The sequence below is a fragment of the Hippoglossus stenolepis genome, chromosome 10 (genome assembly GCF_022539355.2).
Source record: "Hippoglossus stenolepis isolate QCI-W04-F060 chromosome 10, HSTE1.2, whole genome shotgun sequence".
Taxonomy (NCBI): Eukaryota; Metazoa; Chordata; class Actinopteri; order Pleuronectiformes; family Pleuronectidae; genus Hippoglossus; species Hippoglossus stenolepis.
Window position 1 is genome coordinate 25680811 of NC_061492.1, and position 18533 is coordinate 25699343.

At 40.0% G+C, this 18533-nt stretch overlaps 2 protein-coding genes across 3 annotated transcripts in view; one reads left to right on the top strand and one right to left on the bottom strand.

The window, feature by feature from the left end:
• Positions 1-604: 604 nt before the first annotated feature.
• vrk1 (VRK serine/threonine kinase 1) lies at positions 605-18097 on the bottom strand. 2 transcript variants are annotated; one of them, XM_035168416.2, is made up of 13 exons: positions 17990-18097; positions 17340-17499; positions 16845-16900; positions 13940-14009; positions 12949-13036; positions 12288-12396; positions 10383-10475; positions 9612-9744; positions 9001-9121; positions 8630-8688; positions 7437-7606; positions 2503-2584; positions 605-933 (listed from the first exon to the last, which is right to left on the bottom strand). In XM_035168416.2, the coding sequence occupies exons 2-13, from the start codon at positions 17497-17499 to the stop codon at positions 770-772; spliced, it is 1305 nt and encodes a 434-aa protein (XP_035024307.2). In that variant the 5' UTR covers positions 17990-18097; the 3' UTR covers positions 605-769. The 2 variants fall into 2 exon arrangements, with proteins under 2 accessions (XP_035024307.2, XP_035024306.2); XM_035168415.2 differs by having other exon boundaries at positions 2503-2587.
• Positions 17399-18533, top strand: part of si:dkey-288a3.2 (protein phosphatase 1 regulatory subunit 37) — an 83478-nt gene continuing 82343 nt past the window's right edge. Inside the window, exon 1 of the mRNA XM_035168411.2 lies at positions 17399-17677. The gene's annotated coding sequence lies outside the window, so the exon portion shown is untranslated. The remainder of the gene's footprint in view (positions 17678-18533) is intronic.

Sequence of the window (18533 nt, forward strand, 5' to 3'; positions counted from 1 at the left end):
CTCTGAATTGTGTGTTATGTTGTTTTTGTTGAGTCTGGTCCAGTTTGTTTGCCCCCCCAATAAATGTTATCACCAGCCGCCACTGGTCTCTACAGGTTTCAGCAAAAACTAAACATTACAAAATTCATCATGCAGGACCGTTGTATTTGGCTTAGCTTAAAATGGTTGATAAACAATGAGTTTAGGTTTCGCTGATAATTCAGTATCTGCAGACGTGACATTAGCTCTCATCAAGAACCACAGTGAATAACACCACTCAGGAAAGTATTTCCTAATCATGTTCCTTTACGTCTCTCCAGTTGTTGCTTGCGTTGTTTGTTCCACAGAAGTTCTCTGGAGTCACCTGTCAGAATTTTCTATAGAACCTGTTTTACGAAGGTTGACTTATTCTGATAGGAACATACACAAAGGTTGCAACATGCAGCTCAAATAAGAGAATAGCAGAGGGCCCCCTCGGTCTCCCCACTGTGGAAAGGGCTTCTTTAGAACTTTCTTCAAACAGTGAACCCTCTCACACTTAATGATTATTATAACTAATCTCCTTATATCTGGTCAATGGTCATAATGAAGTTTTCTTTCCATCACAAAATAAAAACAAAAGATGGAATATTTCATTTCTTCTTTATTACAATGGTTCTGACTTCAACCACACAAAATACAATAAAACATCAACCACTACCAGTGTATGACAGACAGAAATGATCAAAGCATATAAAACTCAAAACAGATTTTTAAGAGGATGGAAGGAGGAGTATAGACTGGTTGATGTTTAGGTGATGGTTTTCTTGGGTCTGCCTCTAGATCTTTGGGCTAGTCCAGGTGTGGTCTGGGTCCCCATCTCCACAAGACTGGATTTAGAGTCACCCTGTTTTCCACTGTTGGGCGCCTTTCTTGGTCTAGGATTCTTCTTGGGACTCTTCACTCTATTCACTTCTAAAAAAAAAAAAAAAGACACAAATTACAAAAAACTGACACTTCTTTTTACAATTTATATATTTCAGCTTGTGTCTCGGCCTATCACAAAAAAAAATCGTCATCAATTTAAGACTTTCATTCCAAAGATATCATAAATACATATATATATACATCATATCATAATAGCATAACAATGCAAATACACTGGATGGGATGGTCATGCTTTAGATGAGCTTTTAGGTTTGCATTCTGTAAGGCTGGTATTCTAGCGTTCCATCTAAGATTGTGTGTGTGTGTGTGTTTGTGCTTGTCTCTATTGGTCTTCAAACACAAACTGACAATCAAATTAATTTGATTTGCATTGTGGACACATGCATCTCACACTGCCTCAGAATATGATCTGAGTAATTGGATCTGAAATATGACCTCAATTTAGGGCCCTGCGATATGAAAAAAAATCATATCGCGATAATTTTGTTCATATCAGTCAATATCGATATAAATCAAATCAGCGCCACTGCACTGAGGCGCATTACTCTGAGCAGGTCAACAAGTAACTCTGCTTCTCTGACGTTTTCTTATCAATCACTTGGAACTTATCTTTATAAAAACCTGCTGAATTCATATTTATGTTACTGGATAAACGGGCCGTTGCTTCTTCTGCAACAATGAAGTTAAAACACTGTGTTGCATCATAATCTGAGGAAAGAACTTCTGTCTCCGGAAGAGTTTGTGTGTGGTGTGAGAGTGTGAGTGTGTGTCTGCTCGTCTCTGTCCCTCTTCACACACAAACTGATTATCACATGTATTTAGTTATTAATCCATGATGTCGGATCATGAATCCAGATTGTTCCAGTCGCTTTTACTCTGATGTCCTGACTGTGCGCGTCACATTATGTCTCATGTTGTGTAGCAGGTTTAAACATGTTTCCCATAAACTCTAGAGTAAATCAAACAAAGTGTCACCTTCCGCCTTTTGACTTTAAAGGGATTGTTCACCTGAAAATGAAGAGCTGGTGTCATCCAAGCGTCCGTAAGCCCCGACATTCCAATTCAACTTGAAACGGCGTCATTTACACCATGTTTTTAGGCTAAACGTCCTCTGATATCCTCCTCTGATATCATTCACACTCGCACGCGCACACGCTCTCACCCACGGGCATGTGTGGGGTGCGCGTTAGCATCGCTGCTTCCGCTAGCATCGCTACTTCCAGTAGCAGCCTTTTAGGCTTAAAATATGGTGTTAATGACGCTGTTTCGGGTCAAATTTGAATGTAGGGCTAACAGTCACTTGGATGACACCACAGGAGCAGTATGGAGAGATTTAATGTTTTTTTTCTGTTGTTTTTTAACGTTTGAAGAATTGATCCCCAGTTACTTCAATTGTATTTGATTTGGCTGCAACGCTGTTTACCCCCTGACACAAGGGGACTCAAACACATTTTTCTGTGAACTATCCCTTTGAGAACTCGACAATAAAGCGGACCAAACCATGAAAACAAAAGAACCCGACCCACACATCTTGTTTCTGCAGTGGAAAAGGAATAAAGATTAACAGCAAATATACAATATGACATCTGATCACACCTTTTTTCTTTGTGACTTTCTTTTTCTTTGTGGAACTTCCATCCGTCTCACTCTCCTCATCTGCTATTTTTCTCTTGGCCGCCTTCTGGAAGAAGAGGAAAAGAAGAATTAGGTGGTGACCGTGTGCATACTATATGTCCACATTAAAACCTATACCTAAGTTGGTCATGTACCATTTGGTGCTGCACCTGCTCTTGGGAACTAGATTCATATAAAAGCATTTATTTTCCTCCGTTAAGAGTTAAACGTGTTTAAACTAAGTGTTTTTTCCATTTCCAATAAAACATCAGATCACTTGTTCAACTGCTTTGACCACAACAAACAAACACTGGCTTCCATAAATTGTTTACATAAAGTGTGTTTTAACTGTGGGTTCAACAAAAGTGAAGGTTTCCTAGAAAGACAGGAAAGAGTTTTCCACACAATATGACTAAATTATTTCTGCTCTGAAATCAGAGCGAGTCAGAGAGAAATGGTGGCTGTTCAGAGAGTTTTGCACTTAATAAAGACAATCAAGTCCTCCTCCAGCCTGAGCCATTTATAAAGTCTGAACTATCACTCACCCCCTGCACCTCTTTTCAGTTTTGCCTTTATTTTGACAATTGCTACCTAGTGAACACCATGTGGCGCCTGCTGAGGAGAACAGATTGACAGGATAATTATATACAGCAGGAAACAAATATGACTGGCCTGTGAATAAAGTAAATGTTAGCGTGTAAACCTATGAGAATACGCATATCTGCTCAGTGCTGTTAATGTTTAAGTTACAATCCTACAGATTTCAGCAACATGCAGCTTTAGCCTCAATCTTTGTGTGTAGTCTTCAATTAATCGTTAAGACTGTTTTGCAGGGTTTTCATTACATAGGATTGATCAGATGGAGGTAAGAGATAGATTTTGAAATATAATTTTACACTTACTTTCCTACATCCACTCTACTTTTGTCAATATTTGTTTTTGTTTATGACAATAAAGAAAACTGTTGTCATTTTATTAATATTTTTAACTGTTACAACAAAGGAAAACACCAAACTCTTATGAAGAGGAGAACAAAATACATTGGCATGTGTAGGCCTACTTTGAAATAAATTAAACACAGAACTATGCTTTTTCGCTCATCTCCAGCTTGGTACTTTTCAGCAAATGCTGTGTGCTTGTTCTGGAAATGTCTTTCAACATTACATTTTTTGTTGTTTGCTAATTTCTCGCCACATATCAAGCATCCAGGTAAGCCAGCATCGTTGGCAGTGAAAGCAAATTAATCTGTCCACGCAGAATTAAACTCTCTATTTTCCTCCCAGACTTTTCTTTTTTGGGATTTATCCATGGTTAGCCTACCGAGGCTGGGGATTGGAAACTCAAGATTAGCCACCCGCACGAAAAAGCGCCGGGCCGTAGACGTAATAGGATGTAGCTCGGTACAAACCAACTGCAGCTTCTGCTCTGATCAAGAAGCTGCAGCGCTGATCTCTGAGCAGCTGTGACCAGAGAAACTCTGTGTTTTCACTGTTTCCACTGTTAAGAAGCAGCCGGTAAGCAGTGGTGTATAAAGTACTTGAAAGCCATACTTGAGTAAAAGTACAGATATCTTACCTGAAAGTGACTCCGGTAAAAGTAAAAGTCACCCGTAAGAAAATGACTTGAGTCAAAGTCTTAAAGTAGCTCATATTAAATGTACTTAAGTATCAAAAGTATCTGGTGTTGAAATGTACTTAAGTATCAAAAGTAAAAGTACAAGTACCAAAATTAAAAATGCAAAGCGCTTTTTATAGTCTATACAGACACAAAACAACCCCAAATTGTTCTCTTCAGGATTTATTTCAACTGACTGAAAAATTATAACAAAAATATACATATACTGTATAATTTTACAAATTTTGAACCCCAGATGCTGAGGTTCAAATAGTAATGGACTAGTGCATCTGAACTTCTAGGGACAACAAAGAACCAACAGAATAAACAAGTGCCTCTTGTGTCTGCCTAAGAACACTAATAGACCACAGTATAACATGGCGGAGCGCCGAGAAGATGATCAAACTTGACTATCTAGAGGAAGTTAAACTCTTCACAAAGTTTCTGAAGGTGAACCTGCGGAGGGATCATTACCGGTACAGCCTGCTCGACCCCGGTTGACCAAGGCAGCCCGACCAACCTCCGGACGCTTAGGGTCTCGTGCTGACCCCCCGACGGCAAACACGCCGCCGGGCCATGCGCATCTCCTGATGCAGGGGGCACGCGAGTGAGCGAGAGAGAGTTGCACCGTGCGTAAAGGCGCGCGTTGCGCCAACCTCCGCACGCACGCAAACGCTCCTGGTATTTCCTGACGGCCTGATACGATGATGCTTTAAAAAATTTACGTGACGTTCACTCACGTTCGTCATATGAAAACTGATTCATTAATGATTCAACCAACAGTGCTCACGCCCTTGTATGTTGCTGCTACTGTTGTGGAGGGCAGATAAAGTGGCTGCGTTCCGAACGATAAAAAAACATTTCCTCATCCTTCTTTAGCAGGATGGTCCAGACGGCTGGTTACCGGCCAGACAACGAGCCAAACTACCAGTGAGCTCCCAACCACGGAGCCGAGATTCTGGCCACTTAGGAAGGTAAGACATTGCTTTTAAATGCTGTATAAACCAAGTTTATAATCTAATAATTCCAGAAATCTGTCTGTGTGGAATTAATATCTGTGGAACCCATACTTCATACTTGGCATGAGAATTGTTAAGGGCCCAAGGAAGTGGTGTGTCAAATGTGGTGCGATTCGTACATTCGATATTTTAAATTTGAAAAAACTTTGAATAAATAGGCGACCAGTGCTCTGTAGCAGCAGCAGCTGGGAATCATCAATGTAAATGAAGTTGCCATTCATGCCAACAGTGTGTTCACTGCAAGGGCAACATCAATTGAATCTCAAGTTCGGGGTTCTCTGTACTGAGGCCAGCAGCAGGTCTTTACCCTGCCACAGCTCAAATACTGCAGATCAGTACAACTTCAGAGAGAAAGCTGCAACCAGCCTTACAACAGGCCAAGCAAACAGCTTATTCCAAACAAATGTTCGTACAGGCATTACACTAGTTGCTATAATTACTATTAATAACTAGGGCTGCAAGAAGGACTGTGCGGGCCCTAGCACTTGCAATCTCAGGACCTGATGCGGCAATGGGGGAGGGCGGACAGGGACCGGTCGAAACGGCTCGGTGTTGCATGCATTTTGTGCATTGCTGGAAGGATAAACTCATCACTTCCTGCTTCTGTCACGCAGCACTGGACCGCACCCACTAATCACACATTACGGTCAAAGCCATCAAGTGTAGACCACACCATGAAAATTTCATGTAAATCGAATTAAAGTTGTATAATGAGGCTTACTGCCTTTTGGCTGTAGGTGGTGCTATCACTATCACTACATAGAGACTAATGATCTGTTCAGTTCGGGGCTCTGATGAAGCCTGAGAAATTAGGGGCCGGTTGGAGAATGTACAGTGGAGTTACAACTTTATTTTCACGCTGATCAGTAGGTATCTACGCCATCACTATCACTACATATAGACTAATAGATCTGTTCACCTGATCAAAGGTGAGAATTTTGGTGCTGATGTCCCACAGTTAATCAGTATGTGGGCGCTATGACCCTTTGTTAATATTGACATATGGAGCTGTTCAGGATTGGACTATGATCACGTGAAGGACTTTTGGTGCTGATTGGACAATGCACAGTGGAGTTATGATAACTTTGTCTCCTATGGCAAAAGACCAACCTTTGCCGCACCTCAATGTTTAAACCAAGTGGCAACCTAGCATGACGTCACCTTGGTTTCTGTACTCCCGTTTTGAAGCCGAGAGCTTCGAGATTGAATCAGCGCCATCTTGATTGTTTGGAGCCCGGTGGAGGGGGACGTTACCATATTTGGATAAAAGGGAGGAGCTGGGTCTGACCTGACCTCCAACTTGAGGTGTGTAAACACACCCACCTACACCGGCTACTCGCCACAGCACCTGTCTGCGCCGAGAATTAGCAGCTAACACAGTTAGCTTCGATCATCTGATTTCAGAGTTTTTTTTAACACTGCTTTAAGCTGCAGAACATGAAGAGACGTCAGAACAGATGTGAGCTGCTTCATGAACTGTGATGAATTATTTGCTTCTGGACTGACTGTTAAACTACACACTGTTAAACATATCAAATGTAAGAGCAGCTTGTGTTCCTCCAGTCTTTGGACTTTACTTTTATAGTAAACAGACGACTGCATCAAGAGCTGCAAGATTAATATAAAATCCAACTTTTGTGCTTTCTCAATTCTAACATTTCTACTGTAAATTATAATTACTAAATATTAAGCACTAGATTATTCTTCCTTCAGTGAAGATCATGTTTACCTTGATCCACAACTATATTACATTTTTTGTTGAATTATAAATTAATGTAGTTTAATGTGCAATAAAGTTATCTATGAAACTCAGTTTTATTACTCATGATTGTAATGAGCACATCTGGTAAAAAGTCACAGCAGTAACATGCACAGTATTATATCAATCAAGCAGACACGCCCCTAAATTTACAGCTTTTTAGACTCTAATATCTAATTAATTACGATATTATTTTCAGTTGGACCACCAGATCTCTGATAAGGACAATAACTAGCGAATGAGACCACAATCATCCGTGGGTTATTTTGTTTGACGGAGTATTTCATGGGAGAAATTGGCGTTTTTTGAATGGCATTCTATGGAGCCAGAGATTGTTTGAAGCCAGTCGGAGCCAGCCCCTGCTGGATCTCTGCGGAAGTACACTTTTAAGCACTTCCGCTTAGGCTTCTTCTTTTGGAGCCGGAAGCTAGCCAGGAGCAGTACATCAAATAAAATTAAGCGAGGCAGTCTCAAAGATTTCCCTATACCCAAGTTGTTGTCTATCTCAGTGTGCTTGTGCTGACCTTAGCAGGAAATGATACAGCTCCGTTGGCAGGAGCAAACTCAAGCTTGCCATCATCTTTGGACTGGATGCTCTTCAGTCCGGACAGCAGGATGGAGCGCAGCTTCTCGTACGGTGGTTTGTCTTGGTATCCCAGAGATTTAATCTCCTCCATGAACTTCTGAATTTCATCTGCAGCTCAACAGAAAAACACAGTGATGCACTGGTTCATTATAAACTGAAATCTGACTATTAGCTACTTGCTTCTATGTCAGTATCAGCAACACCAGACATGCTCATACAGTTCAGGTATGTCTGTTAGATATTTTCTGTCTATTTTGGTGGCTGTGGATTTAGAGTTAGTGTTGATTTGTGACACATTTCCAATTTCCAATTAGCTAGTGAAGTTCTTTAGAGCATGATTAATTATGGAAGACTAAGTAAATAACCCTGACTGGCCCTGACCATCTCTCTATTCATGTTACTCTTCATGTGTTTGTGTCAGAACACCGTCTTCGCCATAATGTGTAGGGCTGGTCGCAGCATCGTTTTAGCCTTGACACAAACACAGATGGAGTTGTAACCAACAGTTCAGTTGTGCTCAACAGAGCAGAAGGAAGGAGGTGTGACTCTTGTGTTTGTCTCCTCTGCCTGAACTGACACACTGCCTGCAGGTCAAAATGCCAACATTAAAATGGCAACTGTTACCACAGCAAGACAACAAATGTCAAAGTCACCATTTATAGCCACAGCAAACAGTGTTTACTGCAGTGTGCGCTATTGGAATTACCATCCAAATGAGAACCAAGTAGGTCTGAAAGATTATAATTAGATCACACTGCAGATAAATGAATGTTGTCGTTTACTTAAGTATGACTAAAGCCTTTGTGTGCGTGTGTGCATGTTTGTCGAGTATGGTGAGGTGCTTCGGTCTTAACCTTTTCTGATTAATGCTGCTGCGGTACGAGTTTGACCCAGTTGTCTGTTGAGTTATCAGCTTGGAAGAGACACACACAGACAGCTCGGAAAAACAAACAGTACTTAACTGCCGGGCCACTCATCCGATTAGTAGTGATTTTTTACTGGTTCTGTTAATGGCTATGACAGATCTACACTCAATCTTGTACTTGCCCCGTGTGTGTGTGTGTGTGTGTGTGTGTGTGTGTGTGTGTCTCTCTGTCTGTCTGTCTGTGTGGGTGTGTGTGTGTGTGTCACCTGGCTTGTCTTGAGCAGAGAAACACTTGTTCATAAACTGTGAGATGTTTTCTTGACACCTGTAAGACAGAAAGATTGAAACCTGTCATTTTAATTTACTTGAAAGGTAAAACTGCCTTTGTGGAGGTGTCTCAGTGAGCCCCTCCAGGTGAACCAGGGAGAGCTGATTGGCACAGCTGAGAGTAGTTGGCCAATAACAATTTCAGTGTTTATCACCTGAAAACAGCCTGGTCAAACACACACTGCTGATGATGTCCTTTGTGAATATCTCAACTACCATTTCTTATGTACAATGGTCCTGCTACTGCAGCACACAACAAAACCACAGTCAGAGAGGGAGTGTGTAGTGAATGCAGGTGCCACTCTTTCACCTAAGTTTGGAGTCTCTGACGTAGATGGGGTCCTGCAGCTTGTCCTCCCAGGGCAGCCGACCACACAACCACTGAACCATGCAGTAGCACAGGATCTCCAGGTCACTCCGCCTACATGCAGCTGGAGCCAACAACCAAATCAGCAGCAGCGTACACCATCTTCACTTTCATTTTTGCCCGTACATTAGTAGCAAAGCCAATTCTTGGAGAGGAAACATGCTGTTATTCAACTGTAAACACCAACACATGATCTAAATCTAAGGGTTAGGGTTAGTTAGGGTAATACAATTGTAGCTTATAAAAATGTTAAAAAATTTGAACCCTTCTTTCCAAAAATAAAATTAGAATATTAATCTCATTGCTGTGTTGGGAGTGACATCAGCTCTCTACTATATAAAACAGTACAGAGCTATAAAACCTTCTTTTTCTTAAACTTCTTATACTTTGAGGAGATATACCTGACTAATACAAATACTACAAGATTCAGCTTCTAGGTAGAGCTAAGAATGTTAAACCCTATGTGACCTTCCTTTTACAATCAAAGATCTGGCTACCTTGCCTTTATAATCAGTAAATGGGCACATTAAACTACTAGTAACCCTAATACCTACATGCTCCTTTATGGGCGTCGATGCTCGTGAACTCAATGGTACCATCATGACATCTCTTGGGGTCTTCCTTGTACTCTTTGAGGACACCATCAGGAGAGTACCTGTACGCCAGCCCATAATCTACTAAGTAAACCTACAGTTCACAAAAACATAAAGTCAGGCATGCATACAGACATGCGCAAACCAAGAGCAACGTCACATTTAACACTAATACATTTACACATATACATCTAGAATGATTCCAGGAATCACACTAAAAATAGTCTCATCTTTAGTCAGAGATAGACAGGATGTTTAAATTCTCTTAGCACAAAGCCAAAAGCAGGAGCAGCAGATGATTCCAGGCTTTTGCATTATAGTGATACCCTACACTTGGTAACTGGCTTTAATAAAGAATCATACTGTAATAAAATCAAACAGACATTCCAGTAAAGCTTCAGAAACAGCATAACTACAAACATGCATAATATTTAAATCCAGAGGGACCACTTTTAAAAATGTATAAATAGCTCCTTAATAATACCACCAATTATATATTAATAATCTTCAAATTAAATAGCCTATATACCCCTGCCCTCACCTTGTTTGCTAGGCTCCTCCTCAACAAATGGATATAATGATCTTAGAACACAATCCCCCCCCCAGCCTTTATGGAACAGAACTGGGGTTAGAGGAGCGCCTTAGTTTTCCGACATTAAAAAATACAGAAGAACATTACCCCTAAATGGAAACCCAATGTGATTTTAATCATGTGCTTTGACTTCGACTGACCTGGTTGGGATCAGTGTCACTCAACATGAGGTTAGATGCTTTAATGTCAGCGTGCACATACTCATGGTCATGGATATACTCCAAAATATCCAGCTAAACAAGAAAAAGAAAGCAAAATATTTTATATGAAATGTTAGTGCAAAATACGTATTTGGTGTATGTTATTTTGATTTTTCTAGTGTTTACAAACAAGGTATTAACATTTGTTCTGTATATGGATACATCTATAAGAAAGAGGCATGTTACACACAGAATGCATCACAAAAAAAATGTAATTGGATCTGCTCGACCATGACGGGATGTGTCCTGCTCGCACTGCGACAGGATCTCAGCCAAGTGTGAATGACATCTGTACAGTTTGGACATTCCTATTCTTAGGAAATTTGAGCGGTCAATTGGCACTTTCTCTTTTTCTCTCCTGCTATTTCAAGATGCCCATCAAAAAGCTACAGAGGAGTTCTGTCTCTGCAAAATACAATTATGTGTCAGTCTACGACAGGGCTGGGCAATTAACCGAAAATGTATCGAAACCGACATTCATAGCCTCTAACAGACTTAATTTTGCTCATGTTGGTTAATTCGGTTATTACTTTCCCCAATGCGTGCATTCACGAACTGTCGGGTTTCCGCTATGTTCATTTTGCAGCGGTGGCCTGGGGACCTTTTACCGTGCCATATTACTCTGCTGCATGTCCTCCCTCCTCACTCCCCCACGGATCTGTGCTCACTTTACACTCATCAGAAGTTATTAGGACACGTACAGGTCTTGAAGTTGTATTTGTATTCGTCTGATTCCCTCCAGAGTTTGAGACATGTATTTAAACACATTGAAAAAAACGTCATGAGATGTAACGTGACAGATCGTTAGCGAGGTAAAAGTTTGAAATAATCGCGATATTGATCTGAAGTCTTATCGCCCAGCCCTAGTCTATGACATACTTGTGTCAGATGACGGTCATGTCACCTGAGCATCCTGCTTGCAAGCATCTTGTCTTGCTCTGATTGGTGTGTTACAGTATGACTAATGTTACCACAGCAATGCCTTTATGTAATTCACTGACTGTCTGACAGTGAAGCTTACGGACTCATCACACAATACAGTTATTTTCATTAATGCAATGTGGAAGAAATTATAGAGGTTGACAACCAATACTTCAGTAAATGGGAATAACACTGTTTCCCTTGTGGCTTTACTGTGCAGAGAGGAGGATTACTGGCTGAAGCGATCAAGTTGCTGTGTTGTACATGTTGTGGAAACACCAGGGGGAAGCCAACGGGAGAGGAGAGAGAGAGAGAAATACTGGCTGAAGTAACTACAACTGCTGCGGTGATTGGTGAACGTGTTGTGGAAGAGCCGGAGAAGCCCGTGCCGTTGTGTGTGGGTCCCCAAACAAACCGGCTCCTACAGGAGCATTTTCTAGGTGACGGTCAATCCAGCGGTACTTGAGGCTGAGCAGTGACTGGTTTGATCACTCGCTAGCTTTGGCTGGTGCAAGAACAATTTTCAGCGCTGATTGAATGACGCGCCTTTGTCTCACGCGAATTTGATGCCCGAGTTCAAATATTTCAACTCAATCGTGGGCCGTGTTTGAAACATCAAACCCCCCAAACGACACCTAGGGCTCTTGACGCAAATTTAGAGGGGACTTTGCATTGACTTTTTATGTAATCTCGATGCACATCAAATTCGCGCCGCGTTCGGTTAAACACACCTTTGTTGTCATCATTAAATAGCAAGTTAATTCCTGTGTCCATTTGCAGGCACAACAGCTTGTCAATTGAATAGTCCCAAGAAGCCTTTGACCTTTAATTACATTAACCTGTTTTGTGCCACACTTAAATGCAGTTCCCTCTCGTTTGCAGTGCTCAAGCAAAATTAAACCATCTGATCATGGAATAACCAACCAGACAAAGACCAAGCTGCAGAACCAGTTTTCTGGGGAACCTCTTTCCACATTCTTCAAACTTTTTCTGCAGGTCTGTGCCAAGCCTGTCAATAACCATGAACCTGTACCTGGGAAGCACAAAGAGGATGTGTTTAATATTTGTGAAGTGTCAGATAAAAAAGCAGTAGAAACACAGCACTGTACTGCTCACTGTTGTGATGATTAACCCATGATTAGTTTCTCATGCCAGAGAAAAAAAACTCCTTTTTAATGGTTTATGAAAGGCTTTGAGTCTTCACGATCAGTTTTCAACTTCTTACAAATGTTTTCACTTACAATGAGAAATCATGTTTAATATACCTATCAAGTTATTTCTTTTACTAAACACATGTAAATCATCATGTCCCCTCTCTTACTACAGTGCATGGCTTGATTAATTGTTATCCAATACTTTACTAAATTAAATCTTATATTTTACTTTGTAAACATGTGTTTGGTGTTCTACAAGGTAATGTATTTGATTTCTCAATTATACATGGCTAGTTTATAAAATATTTTTGGGGTTCAAACTGAATATTTTGTATCTGGTGAAACAGCAGCACAGTAAGAAGCTCATTTACATTTAACTTCTGAAATTTGATCAGGAATGGTTATGTGAGATTTTCTGGTTTAAATCTTACCTTTTCCCTCCTCTGTCATGCAGACCTGAGCCCCAGTACCTGGGAACTCCCAGATTTTTCAGCTTGTGAGATCTCATCCAACTTTGGACTGCAGGACAAGAGAAAATACTGAATCTCTCCATCAAATCAGCGTGGTTACTGAAATTTCCTGTGTACAAGGTAACTGGTGCCGGTGTAAGTGGGTGATGGCTGTGATGCTCAAAGTAATAAGAGTAAATTTCTGTGGGGGGAGCCGGGCAGCGAGGCTGCAAGCTAATCTGCTGCTGGGACAAATATATTTACCAACAACACGAGATTCCAGCATGAATAAAATATGAGCCTTTGGTTCCTTAGTAATATAACAGTTAATTGTCAGGGGAGATTGACATTTGGATTGTTATTATATAAAATGCAAAGCTGTGGCCTGGGGGCCAACAGCGCTTCCACCAAATGCTTCCGTTCCTCTGTAGGGTCCCCTACGCCTCTGCTACAAGACTGTCTTTTTTAATTAAGAAAGTTAGCTTTCTTTTATTTGTTTGCCCTGGTGGTGAGAGACTGTTGTGCTATGATTACAAGGCTAACTTTGGTGGCATACTTTCTCTTCCAACTACACCTTGGTTAAGAAGATGATGTCTAATAACAATTGTCAACTCATGTTTATATAAAAATAAATATATAAAGAAAGAAAAAGTTAGCTGCACTTATATATTGCACTTACATCTAGTACTTGTAATTTGGCTTTTTTAAAGCTAATTGTACTTACATGATTGTTGCTATTCTGGGTTTGTAAGGCCTTTTTTGAGTGTGAGGACATTACTTGGGCCGTTCCTCATTTTTTAATGGGCTTTTTGACAGTTAAGACTTGGGTATGGTTAGGGTTTGGCATTTAGATGGATGGTTAAGGTTAGGGAAAGGGGCTAGGGATATATTATACCAATAAGCGTCCTCAATAAGATAGAAGTACAAACATGTGTGTGTGTGTTTGTGTATAAAGAATTATAATTTGGCTTACTCAGCTCAGGCTTAGCAGCTCGCATGTAAAACTTGAGCTCTGAGAACAGAGGGCCATTTTCACTGGGCTCCTGTGGACGAAATACAAAGTACATTTATGTCTACATTCATTTTAACTACCAATAACTGGTACTTACATAGACCAACCGATGTATCATCTCATGTCTTTTTGTAAAAGCTGCACATGGATACACTGTAAAGACTGAATACAACAGTATATGGGGTAGCTGTATATGTGAATGCATATGGTTACAGTGATATATATATAATATCGAAATCTTTTGGAACATAATTAAAATAACCTGAATGTATGTCTGTTTTTGAGCTCATCAAGCAAATGAAATACTCACAAACCAACAAATCATCACATTGATGTGAATATCATTTAACATCCAACATTATTTATAGGACACATTTTATAGGACGCATCTTTGCACACTGCAAAGATGTAGTGTGCTTGACATTGAAGTGCATGCAGCAACGATAACATATGAGCAATCATGTGGCTGGAAGAGAGTTACAGCCCCATCAGGTTAGGTTGATGCACAAAGCACAGAACATAGGAGTAGCAGCCGACAGCAGCACACATGTTAATGTTTGAATAATTTCTCTGGGAAAGTGATATATATCGTTATGTCGCACAGTCCTACTATTGTTCAAACTGACTTAAAATGACTTAACAGTCTGTTCATGAGCTAACGTGTGTGGTTTAAGTTTGAATGATTTACTGAACTGCTGTTATTTTTTCATACATGGCTATTTCAAAGCTCTGTTAAGCAATCGACACAATCTTCAAACCTAGGTTCAACAAATAAAAGCCCTATAATGCAGTTGGATATAAATCATTACAGTAACTAAATTAACATTATACTTTGTCTTTGAAGACAAATGACCAAACAGTGATGCTGTGAATATTGTTTCAATGAAAGAGATCAGCAACCATTCCGGGTCAGAAAAAAAAATCAAATGATTAAAATGATCTGGGTGCGATTCTGACCCAGTTACTGACCACTGCTGTAGTTTATCTGAGAATGTAGAAGAGGACATGTTCAACTTGGTCCACAGACTGACTGCTAGCACACTACTGGCACTGGCCGCCTATTTATTCAATTTATATTAATATTGAACATATTGCATCCTCAAATCGTACCAAACTAGACACTTCAGTTTCTCAGGCAATTTATAAGGCATATGCCAAAAATGACGTCAATAGGATGAACTGTCATTGAGATATGCGTTCCACAGACATACGTTTATGGAATTGGTAGGTAGCTATCTGACTTTAAAAGGTTTAGCAGTGGACAGTGAATGACTTTCACTGACATTGACAGGCTGTGGTCTGGTGCTTGTTGAAAACCATAACAAGAGGCAAAGGCAAAACAGCCACTAATAAGGAGCAAGTAGAGCCAATGATGGGGAGCACATCGTAGAATACCAAAGGCAACAAACAGACAAGGCAGGGAAGCTTACTGTTGACTTAATGTATAAGAGTTCTAACAGATAACTGGTAATTAAAAGGGAACCACTGATGGAAAACATATTTCACTTTATGTCATTTTATAGTTAGATTAAATGTTACAATTAATTATATTAAAAATCCACTGACTTAAAAATGTATAATACTAGGAGCCTAGCAGTTGAATGTGATTTCTCTTCCAGCTCAGTGCCTGTTTGCTGGATTCACACATAGGGTTGCAAAGGGACGGACAATTTCCGGAAACTTTCCATGGGAAGTTAAGCTCGGGAATTTTGGGAATTTAAAAAAAATTAAATTAAATGCTGAGCAATAAAAACGTCATTCAAAACTCTATTTTAAAGATGTATGGAATGCAGCACACGCTTCACGTTGAATTTCAACCCTGTACTGTGCATTTCTCCATCACATGCACAGATAATTCCCAGCATCCTGCACACTACAGCAGGGCTATTGAGGCCACACTACTGCATTAGTCCAAGGACTAGTCAGGGAAGTTTTGATGATATTACTGGGGAAAATATATTAGCATGCTGATTGAGGATTGTTCATCTGTTCATCTAGCCTATTTCTATTCATTTATCCATCAATTGTAAAATATTTTTAAAGACGATTCCAATTGTTTAGCTAACTATTTATATCTCTGGCATTGCATTAGTGTTTTTTACAAGCTTTTTTTCTCATCTTACTCTACAGAGCAATGCTACGTGCACTATCTCATGTGTGGAGACATTTCACCCCAGCCAATGTAGAAGGAAAGGCTGTGTACATTTGCAAATACTGTGCAAAGACCTATGTTAAGAATGCCACAAAGATGCAGAAGCATATAGTCAAGTGCCCAAAGTTTCCTCAGGGCTCAAATCAGCTTATGACAAAACAAAATGTTTATATTTATGTCTGTATATGACAAGGTAAATACAGTTAGTATAAATTACCCACACAATTTCCAGTTTATTCCCGTTAATTCCCGTATATTCCCGTTAATTCCTATGGAAAGTTTCCAACTTTGAATATTCCCGGAATTTTGCAACCCTATTCACACACACACATTTCACTCTGATGAGTTTTAATCTTTATAAAGGATGAGCCAGCCACACTGATTCAACTAAATCAAACACTCCTGTAAGGGTATGACTCACTCTGATTGCAGTACATACTAAATCTACAATCTGACCACTTGTGGGGCCCTGTAGTGCTAACCCACTGTATCCATTGTCAACTAACTTGTGCTTTTCCCCCCAATTTTTACAAACATCAAACATTTCAAAACTGATTTGCAAACATCATAAAACAAAACTACTGTAAACAACAGTGAAAACCAAGAGTCACTTAAGGAAGTGAGTTGTAGGAAGTGCACATTTGATGTGTATGAAAGAAAAAACCTTTAGCAACGCAATATCAGTTCATGCTTTCAGGATGTTTAGAGTCTTACCACTTTGATGACATAGCGAGCATCAGCACTCACAGATTTTGCAGAATTTTCATCAGCTTGAGAAAAAGAAAATAATGGCAGCATTAAATAGTACTTACACATGTCAGACTCATTTTGGTTAATTTTTTAGGTTAACACATTTCTCTGAATCCTGTTTCATAGATACATGGTGTGCTTTTTTTAAGCACAGACTCAACTATAAGTCTGAACCAATCGTTTGTTCCATTTATTGACAATATCATTTAGTCAATTAAACAAAACTGCCAGGAACCTATAATACAATAAAAATGAAACAGATGCTAAGACTGTTTAAAATCTTTGATGATCAACAATAGTTGAATGCTGACAATAAATGCTTGACACAAAAAAAAGTTTAGATATACATTACTTTTATAACAAACAAACAAAAAAATGAAGTCACATCATCTATAGATGTCTTTTAGAATATATTGTTCAACTTTTGAACTTCATCATCAGTGTCCCATCTTTTCTTACCCAGATATAAGAGACCAAATCCCCCCTGGCCGATTGGAGTCCCTAGTTTCCAGGCCTTCTTCCCGGTGTCGGTCAACACTTCTCCTGGTGGGAACTCCTCTGCCAGTTTCCTCTTGGCTGGAGCGCTTCGCTTCCCTGCAGCCTTGGCTTTGGGGGGCATCTGAAATGCACCGTCATCTGTGTTACAGTGCTACTTCGTCACTTACAGCCTTAACGACTAACTTCAGTCTTTAAAATGGAGCTCCGGTGCTACGTGGTGTCGTGTTTGATGCTTTCATTTACGAACAGAGTTAGCTAACCACATCCGGAAGTCGCCCGTTCCTACTCAGCGACTTGAAGTAAGTACAGCTTACGAATTCAATACACATAGTTTTAATAATGACCAGTGTGTTTACTGCAGAGGTATCAGCCGCCTTTCATTTAAACAAAAAAGCGTTTGCGGTCAGGGTAGCTCTGGAAAGGCTAACGCTACGTTAGCTAGGTAGTGGCCCAAGTGACGTTAGCTTCAGAGCTAACTGCGCTGTCTCGATAGTATCGATATCTGACTGCAGCTGCTCCGTCACGACGTTTCATAACAAACGCTTCTGAATCTCTGCGACACTTTGGATGCAGGCGATCCTTTCATTAAATGAAAAGATGAACACACACACCTTCACTTTGTTGTTTATCGCTGACTGCCGGCTGAATTGTACCACGACCAAACTTCCCGCAAAACAACCGACCAGGAAGTGGCGTCACGAGACTTTGCTATTCTATTGGTCGATTACGCTGAGTAATTGCGTAAGCGATTCTCCTTAAACGTAAATGCACTTAAACCACAACCGGTGGTGATGTGAAGAGTCTGGGGCTAGTGAGCAAAGAACGAGCGTTTTCGCCTCATTTATTTCCATTTACAGATTATACAAATGCAAGTAAAATATAAGTGATTTCAATGTTTGTTTTAACAAACTCAAAAGTCATAGTAATAGTTATAGTTATAATAGGCCTATATAGACATATATATATAAATATATGTACATGTATAATAATATATATTATAATATATTTATTTTTTTCAAGAGACACTGCTTGCCAGTTGCTGGTACGTGAACAAATATTAATATCACACCAACAAGTGGGGACTGTCCTACAATCAGGGCCAGATTAACACAAAAGGGGGATGAGAGCCAGAAATTAGCATAGGGCCCCCATTTT